At 41.2% G+C, this 9,819-nt stretch overlaps 1 protein-coding gene across 2 annotated transcripts in view; it reads right to left on the bottom strand.

Annotated features, from left to right (window-relative positions):
• Positions 1-1,018: 1,018 nt before the first annotated feature.
• Positions 1,019-9,819, bottom strand: part of cdk2 (cyclin dependent kinase 2) — a 30,071-nt gene continuing 21,270 nt past the window's right edge. For both annotated transcript variants that reach the window (XM_072567400.1, XM_072567401.1), the window contains exons 6-7: positions 5,098-5,301; positions 1,019-4,358 (exon numbers count right to left, since the gene is read on the bottom strand). In XM_072567400.1, coding sequence (XP_072423501.1) covers positions 4,254-4,358; positions 5,098-5,301 — 309 coding nt within the window. In that variant the 3' untranslated portion in view covers positions 1,019-4,253. The remainder of the gene's footprint in view (positions 4,359-5,097; positions 5,302-9,819) is intronic.

Genomic DNA, 9,819 nt, shown 5'->3' with positions numbered 1-9,819 from the left:
TACATGGTTGGATAAATCTCAGAAACACTTCCATTGTTGTGCTGTTCTAAAATACAAAATTATCTTGGAGATAAGCACTGAATCAGTGCCATCAAGTGGCCAGAAATGACAGTGCAAGAAATTAAAAACAAAAAAAAAGCTCAAATAAGTCTACAGATCAGGTGGCACTTGAGGAGAGAAAAACCAAGTTAACTATCTGATGGAAAACATCGACATGAGGCTCCATAATCTTATCATTAGTGTTATGCACAAGTTTCTCCTGCAGGAAGATTAAATTAATGAGATGAAGACTGGCACAGGTCAAATGTCTCCTAGGTAGCATTGAGATCTGGCAGCTTCTGACTAGAGGCTGAGCCATCTGGTGCAGATGTGATGAGCTGAATGACCTCCTGCTATGATGTATTATTTTATAATTTGAGGTTTTCAATAAATAAGCAATCAGGAGCACCTGTAAACAGGGCTTCCCAAAGTGGGGATCAAGACGTCAAATGGGGTCACATTAGAATTTTGGAGTTGCAAGATCCATAAGCAGTAATATCTGCTGTGGAGAGCCAGAAAAAAGTTAGTAACGGGTTCTGTCTCTCTCTCATTCACTGAAGAGTTGTAATAACATTTAAACCTCAAAATGGGGTTACAACAGGAAAACATTTGTGAAACACTGGTCCAAGGACAGTGTTTGCTGTTCTGAAGTAGTAATGTTTAACCAGAACTGTTGATGTCGTTTTTCTTTTCACAGATGTTGCCAAAACTGAGTGTTTCCAGCATGTTGTTTTCATTCCATAAAGGATTACACTGGAGTGTCCCCATGTTGTCAACAGAACCAATTTTACACTTTTATTTTAAATATAAAAGACAACAAATAAAGTAACTTTAAGATAAGCTTTCAACAAAACAAAATGAAACTAAATTATCTTACTTCTGGAGTCTCTAAAACATTTCTGAGACTGGCAGGCACCACAAGAATGGACTCATTAAATCATTCAAACATTTTCAGCTTTAACTACCAAGAGATTAAAAATTAAGTCACAAGGTCTTTATTCTGGTAATTGTGAATTACAAAAAGTATTAAAATGATACTGATTGGCAAGGCCTTACAGTGCTCAAGACATGTCGCCTGATAGTTTAGCTGAAGAAAGTGACATGCTTGAAGACATTTCCAGATCGGAGTATCCAGTTTACAATGGTCACTGAAGCCCAAATTACAAACATGGCAAGAAACATATAGCTTTGAGTACAAGAAAAGGTGACTCAAACCCCCTCCTCTCTTGTTGGCTCTCAGGAAAAAAATGCTCATCCACCGTCTCGGATCCAATTTCCAATCTTTCAACACAGACAATTCAGTCAACAAATTTTTAATTTTCTATACAAGAGTTAAAACAGGGAAAATGCAAATCCCATGAATAGTTAAAAAAGACTAAACATCTTCACACCCAAAATTTTATGACAGTATCAAAGCAGTAACCAAGCCTGTTATTTTGGCAAAGTTGGTCAGATAAAGCCACCAGTGCAACCATAGTTGATCTCCCAAAAGGCAAAAATCACAGAAACATGCAGCAATGAATGCAATATTTGTAATATCCCTACATTAAAAGCAAACAGTTCATAGGCTCATTTTTAATCTGCATGGAATTTTTAAGTTTGCAAATATGAATGTAATTTCAATTATTCATGACTTTTCTGCTTTTTGTAATATCAATCTATAGTCTGAAATTAATTTAGTTACTACAGTGTGAGGTAGGGGAGTGCCTTGAGCAAATGAATAGCTTGGGAAGATTTTATCAATGGAAGAGGAGACAGTTTACTGAAGTAATGCTCTTTTCTAGCCAAGGGATATCTAGGCTCATTGTTGCACCTCCATGTAACTCAGTGCAGGCTAGGGATTGAATCAGGGATTTTTCTGTGTTGCAGTTTTCACATGCACACCATTACTTAGTCACTGAAAGGGTCATAAAGATTTAACCACTTTGCATATTTGGGTCAATTATCTCATTCTATTTTTCTTCATTGGTGCACATGTGGGAAGGATGAAAGTCTGTGATGAACAGTAGTTAGTATTGCTACATCCCAGACTTGCCCAAATGATAGACATTGTAAGATTACATGAACAATCATGTTACTACAATTCCTGCTCATTGGGAGCATTTAGTGCATTCTTAAGGTATCACAAAAAAAGGTGCCTGGTGATTTAGACCAAGTGGCAGCACAATTTCTTCACTGGATTACTCAATTACCTGCTGGATTTGACTTGCTTAGGGAGAACCCGATTCAGTTTTGTTGACCATCAGGCGCAAAGTATGCAGTCCATGAGATAATTGGAAACACCAAAACAAAGCAAAAGCCAGACTTATAATTGCTTGACATGTTTATGTTGCAAGAAATGCTGATCCCGCTGGCCAGGTAATCTCAGAGTACTTAACCTTCTACTAATGCAGAGTAAGTTGGCCACAATACAAGCCCAGAGTATCAGGATGGTTGTATTGCATTCAGATAGGACAAGCATTGGTTAAACTCCAATAAGAGTTCAGATGAGCTTATGTACGTAACAATACTTATATCCACTCTCAAAACATCATAAAAATAATCCCTTCGCAGATTCAAATTTAGAATTATGCATAACAGATTAAAATAAAGAAATTGTTCAAAAATGCACATTGCTATATTGTCTTAAAGTGACAGTATCCACTAATTCTAACCTGCACAGTTCGAACTCAAATTTTGGGGAATTGTGGACTCAACTGAGATGGAGGCAACCTCAATTTAAGAATTACTTGCTCCAAAGATTTCATACAATTTCAGTTTCTAAGCATTAGCTTGTGCATTTTCTTTTGTGCAGCTCAATCTCCTCCTTGTTTTTTGGTGCTTTCCTTCCAGTATTGTTCAATACTAGTAGATCCATATTTATGTCTTAGAATCGTGCCACTATGTCAACTGCAGTTGTGACCAAGAATAACAGGATCAGATGGGTTGGATTGATGTCAAGATCTATAGTACAGCACAGGCTATCTCGTAACCATCAGCATCCAAGTGCATGACTGCTTCTTATGAGAAGAGACAAAAAAATCTCAACATTGAGTTTTTTGGCTGACTTCATTATCATGCATTCACCTGAAGTGACTTTCCAAAAAGCTACTGCAACTAGAAAATAAACCTACTCAGCAAAATGCTCAATTAATCTAATTATACTGTTACAACAAAGTATAATTGACTCTTTATCTAATAATCTTTATTTCCCTTTTGACCAGTTTCTCCCCAACTCTCTTCCAACCCATGCTTCACCCTGTGTTCACCAGAAATCTGCAAAAACACATCTGGAACAGACTGCTGGATACTAACTAAGAACAAAGACTCAATTCGTCTTTCTCCCTTCCTACCAGAGTGTCACTGGCGAGTGGACAGTCCTCACTGGCTGAGATTCACTAAATCAGCACCAGAGTCCTTCATAACTCAACATTAGAATGGACGCAGAGCAATTTATCCCATACTTTTAAAATTTTCTCTTCTGGTCTCCAAAATCAACTCTCACTTTGAACTCAATCAGGGCATTTTTGCTACCTTGCCTAAAAGGCCATTTTTCACATGCCAGACTGGACAATAAGTGCTACCTGACCATCCAACTGCAGGTAGTGTCACATCTACGTCATCACCTATCCATACTGCCAACAAGGTTCACTATACAGGTATTTGGGCGGGGAGGGGGGACTAACCCAGTCACCTCTATCTTAACCTTAGATGAAATCAGTCGGTACTGTGAATCAAAACTAGGACCTCCTGGTTTGTATGGCTCAGAGTTGGAGATTTGCGTCTGAGTCACTGGGACCTTTTAATGCAAATGTAATTTTCATTCACATGAAAGAATCTCACCAGGGCTTCGTTAATGCTGTTCTGGATGAGTGATGACAATCAGAGCTTACTGTAGGAATTAAAAATAAAGCACAAATGTAGTTATTGTGACTCTTTGTGTAGCCAATAATGTTGACATGATAAATTGGAAGGATGGTCTCATGAGAAAAGCCAACTGGAGATCACCCATTTTTCCAAGGATTATGAAAAATACTTTGATAAAAAAGTTAAATTTTAAATGTTTGCAAAAATCATATGGAACTTGTTAAATAAAAAGCTCTGCTGGAGATGTGAATTACCAATACATGGATCTTTGGTACTTCTGGGAATAAAGACTGGATGACAATATGAACAGACACTGCCTCATCAGTTCCTTCCAAATGACATTTCAGGATTTCCAGATCAGCTGGATTTTAAGCTCGAAGTTGAGGGATGGGTGTGGTCACATCTTGGAAGAAAGGGTGAGACAGGGCACTCTTTGCTGAGATCCGCTTGCTTGGATCATACTGAAGCATTTGCTGCAAGAAAGAGGGATCAAATTGGTCAGTTAAAATTCAGCAACAACTTTTAAAAAGCAAGGGAAAGATCAGATAGATTTAAAGAATAGTGAAGCACTGATTTGTAGTAGAATGAACAACCACAACTTTTTATTTACATAGTGGGTTTAAAGTAATAAAAAGCTCCACAATGCTTCATAAAACCATTAGAAAACAAAATTTGCCATCGAGTCATAGAAGAAAAAACAAGATCAAATGGTGAAAAACTTGGTCCAAGAGGTAGATTTTCAAGAGCATCTGAGTGTAAGGCAGCGAGGTTTAGACAAAAACTTCCAGAGTTTGGGGCTGTAGCAGCTGAAGGCATGGCTAACCATGGTGGAGAGGTTAAAATCAGAGATACTCAAGAGGGCACAAGTAGAGTCTTTGTCAGGTTTTTAAAGAAGCTACCAGCTTATATCAATGTTAAACTGTTTTTCTTTCCCTCTCTGCCTGTTATCAAGTCCAGATTTTCACAACTTGTGGACACTGTTATTATATCCATTGGTTCTGAGGTTGCTCTGGTTTCAAAGCCAAAGTTAGAAATGTAAACACAATGAACCTAGGACTCTGACATCTTCATTTCAAATTCCCCTCTCAAATTTTCTCACTTTCCCAGGATCCTGGATGGAATTCCACAGACTGATCATCAGATCAATGTGGGTAAGTGACTACCTGAAATCTTTACATGACATGCTGCTTGTACTCGTATCTCATGACTCACCGCTAACAGGTCTCTGCCAACCTCATCGAGAGGGGGCACCACTTTACCAAGATCCTGCTGAATCCACCTTGGGAATGTAGGCTTGTAATCAGGCATGGAGGTTACTCCTGGCCAGACCGATTCATCTGGTGTTCCAAGTGTTCGGAAAATGCGAAACAGCTGATCAATCTCAGAGTCTCCAGGAAATAGGGCTCTCCTAGTGACCTAAGACAAACAAAACCAAAACCAGAATTGGCAATATTGCATCAGTAAAACACCCTATGCACTCTCAACTAAGAATTATACCTGTGCTCTTTTGAGTTTTCACATGCAAGTATCCAGTCCATATCTGGAGCATCAAATAGTTTGGAACCCAAGATTCCACTGCTGTTCCTCTAGTTCTGAAGTTACAAGACCAGTGACCATATGCACATGCCGAGACAGCAGTGTTAGCAGAGCATTAAAAAACACAGCTTGCCCCTGCCCACACTGTATATGTCCCAGCAGAAGACAGGAGCAGGGAGACAAAGGTTAATCACATTGTCACGTTCCTCCCCCTACCCTGATGTCTAGCAGATATCAATACAATCAAGATAGATTGGAAAATTGTAGGTACAGCCTCAGCGGTTTGTACACCAACAATTTTACCTAATGAATCAACAGAAGCAAACTAACAAAAAGCAGTCAATTAACTTACACAGACTGAAGGTACTATATTTGCTTTGGTAGCATCAGTGGAGACAAAGCAGCATTAATGTTTTGGGTCCAGTGAACAGTTGGGAACAGTTCTGAAGAAATGCCACTGGACCTGAAAAGTTAACTCTGTTTTCTCTCCACAGATGCTGCCTGGTCTGCTGAGTTTTTCCTGAAATTTTGGTTTTTGTTTCTGATTTCCAGCACTGCAGTTCTTTTTTTTTTAAAAACTGTATTTGTTTTCTTGGCTGCGGAACCTGCCATCTACAAACACAGGAATCAATGTCCACCTTCAAAATGAAAGTTTCACTATTAGGGCTCATTTTTTAAAAAAAAGAGTAAAAGCAACGAATAAATATACTTTTACAATTTTTTTGGTTTTATCAATGGGTGATAAAATCCAGATACTGATGTGGAAAGGTTAGCAAGTCTGATATAGCCATGGTCCCAGCAATGTACTTTTGTTCTCCTGGCAAATTAAGGTTTGATCACATGGTCTACATAATACATACAGCTTGCAGATAAAAGAAATATAGAATCACTGCAAATATGCACAGTAATCTGGTTACGCAATGGTTACAGCTTGAGCTCAACTGCTTTGAATATTTAATTAACAATGTCCCCTTTCTTCCCCAGTCCGACCCTCCAAGAACCTCAGTGTGAAACATACAACTACTGCTTCACCAGACTGCTTGTGATTCCACAAAACACAGTGGGCATATTATCCAACAAAAAGGCAAAAGTATGTGTAGAATGGAGGGCAAAAAATTCTATCCTAAGGGGAATGGGTCAGCAAGTTTCATTACATCATTAGCCCAGCACACTGGAATCATACACCACATTTAAACAATGCAGCTATTTGAAAGCAGAATTCAGAGGAGCTCTGTTTAATCTATTCCTTGCACAATGAACACTGTCACAAAGAACAGTCCTCAACCTAAATTTCCCCTTGCTCCCTGAGGGTGCAGAAGTGTCCTCTGTGGTAGTATAGGGTTAGGCATAATTCTTGAGCAAGCATGTGTTTTCTTACTGGGCACACACTCCACAGACACGAGGCATTCTTTACTGCCTCGCTCAAGTGACCATTTTTCATGTGTGAGGCAAGACAGCAAGTTTTGGAAGGCAAAGGCAAAGTGATCTCTTCAATTGCATGAAGCAAGGATTTTTATCGCAAGACTTGAGCCACAGGGTGGGGTCATACTAGTGTGCTCTAGAGTGAACTGTGTGCAGATCTTACTTTGTCCATGAATAGGGCAAAGGAAAAATCTATCCCAATTATTACCTGTCTTCTCATGTGTGTAATATATTGTCTGATTTTTGAATAGATTGGTTCTTTCAGTCGTGCTGTTCCTTTCAGGTAGTTTTATTCATGCATAATTTAAAGGTGGAGATGGTGATCTATAAACATAAACATGAAGGATTTTTGAAGCCATCATTGGCCTGTGTCCCTTGGTTCGGAAAAGTAGAATCAGATTGAAACTTGCTCCTCGTGATTGTCTAGTGACTGGAAGGAGAAAAATGTGAGTGTCAAGGAGGACAAAGTTGCATATGTGCCCTGCAACTAAACAGCCTTCCAATGCTTGCTGTCTTGGTTCACACATGCAGTGTGTCTCCTTAAATGCATCTTTGCTGTTAGCCTCCACTACTCCATAAGACATCAGAGCAAAATTAGGCCATTTAGCCCGAATGCTCCACCATTTGATCATGGCTGATTGGGAGCGAGAAACTTTTCTCCTGCCTTCTCCTCATAAACCAGAAGACTCCATGTGGTAGTCGTGTTCAGCCTAAAACGGAGAGTCATAAATAGATTAGATTAGATTAGATTCCCTACAGTGTGGAAACAGGCCCTTCGGCCCAACAAGTCCACACCGACCCTCTGAAGTAACCCACCCAGACCAATTTCCCTCTGACTAATGTACCTAACACAATGGGCAATTTAGCATGGCCAATTCACCTGACCGGCACATCTTTGGACTGTGGGAGGAAACCGGAGCACCCGGAGGAAACCAACACAGACACGGGAAGAATGTGCAAACTCCACACAGACAGTCACCCAAGGCTGGAATCAAACCCGGGTCCCTAGTGCTGTGAGGTAGTAGTGTTAACCACTGAGCCACAGTGCCGCCCCTAAGAGTCACAAAAGAAATCCAAGGAGAAACTTCTTTACTCAGAGCAGAACTTGCTACCACATGGAGTGGTGGAGACAAACACTATAGATGTATTTAAGGAGAAACTACATGATACAGAAAGGAATAGGAACTCATATTGATCAGGTTAAAATAAACAAGGTGGGAGGCAGCTTATATAGTATGCAAGTACCAGCACAGACATACTGGGCAAAATGATCCATTTCTGTGCTGTAGATGCAATGTAATTTTCTTTAAAGAGAGCTGAAGGGCTTTGAAAAAAAATGCATCAATACAGGTGGCATCAGTTTCTCCTCATCCACTCTATCCAGTCCACTTGTGATTTTGAAAACCTCTTTTAAACCTGCTGTCAGCCTTCTTCTCTCAAAGGAGAACAGTTCCAACTTCTTCAATAGAAGTTGCTGGAAAAGCTCAGCAGGTCTGGCAGCATCTGTGAAGAGAAATCAGAGTTAACGTTTCGGGTCTGGTAACCCTTCCTCAGAGTTGCTGATAGCTGGGAAAATTTAGATTAGATTCCCTACAGTCCAGAAACAGGCCCTTCAGCCCAACAAGTCCATACTGACCCTCCGAAGAGTAACCCACCCAGCTCCATTCCCCCAATCCCTACTAATGCACCTATCACTATGGGACAATTTCCCATGAAAACTCACCTAACCTGCACATCTTTGGACTGTGGGAGGAAACCAGAGCACCTGGAGGAAACCCACGCAGACATGGGAAGAATGTGCAAACTCCATGCAGACAGTAACCAGAGACTGGAATCGAACCCAGGTCCCTGGCGCTGCGAGGCAACAATGTTAACCACTGAGCCGCCATGCTGCCCCAAAAAATAATGACCCATCCAAACACTGCAAGCATCGTTCATTGGCAAACCTCAACACTATGCTTGGACAGTGTGGGGATTGAACCCATGACCTTGGCGTTATTAGCACCACGCTCTAATCATCTGAGCTAACTGACCTACAGTCAGTTTACATGCAAAAGATAGGGTGGGGGAGGGGATAAGGAGTAAACGGAAGGTGGGGCCAGAGCCCAAAGGGAGAGAGAAGAACAATTGGACAGACAAAAAGAGTAGGGAACAATCTGGCTAGGAGAGTGATTAGCTGTTAATGGAGGCTGTTAGTGGCTAACAATAGGTAGTGTGTAATGGCAGTCTATGTGAAAACAAGGCCAAGTGTGTGGGGTAGGGGGCTAGGACACGGGGGAGTTCAGCCCTAAAATTATTGAACCCAATATTGAGTCTAGAGGGCTGCAGAGTCCTCAAGCAGAAAATTGAGGTGTTGTTCTTCCATCTTGTGCTGAGCTTCACCAGAACACTGCAGCAAGCCTGAGACAGAGATAGTGGCCAAAGAACAGGATGGTGTGTTAAGGTGGTAGGCAACTGGAAGCTCAGGGTCTTTTTTGCAGGACAGAACGTAGATGTTCTGTGAAGCAGTCATCCAGTCTATGCTTCGTTTCCCCAATGTAGAGGAGACCACGTTGTAAGCAGCGAATGCAGTAGACTAGATTGTGTGAACTACAGGTAAAGTGCTGCTTCACCTGGAAGGTATCTTTGGGTCCTTGGATACTGAGGAGGGAGGAGGTAAATGGGCAGGTTTACACCTTCAACAGTTGCAGAGGAGGTGTCGTAGGGCTGTGGGGAGGGGATGCTGAGAGTGAAGGAAGAGTGGACCAGGGTGTCCCAGAGGGAACTGTCCTCGCGGGAGGTGGACAAGGGATGGGAGGTAAATGTGTGTGTCTGGTGGTGGCGGAAATGGTGGCTGATGATCCTCTGGATGCGGATGTGGTGGAATGGTAGGTAAGGACATGGGAACCCTATCGCTATTGTGGGAAGGAAGAGAGGGGGTGAGAGCAGAGGCTCCTTCTGAAACATCCATGTCCTTCCTCAACAGAGGATTCCCCA

Source organism: Chiloscyllium punctatum, chromosome X, assembly GCF_047496795.1.
Source record: "Chiloscyllium punctatum isolate Juve2018m chromosome X, sChiPun1.3, whole genome shotgun sequence".
NCBI classification, from domain to species: domain Eukaryota; kingdom Metazoa; phylum Chordata; class Chondrichthyes; order Orectolobiformes; family Hemiscylliidae; genus Chiloscyllium; species Chiloscyllium punctatum.
Note: the sequence above shows the minus strand (reverse complement) of the source record. Positions and strands in the feature narration are given on the sequence as shown.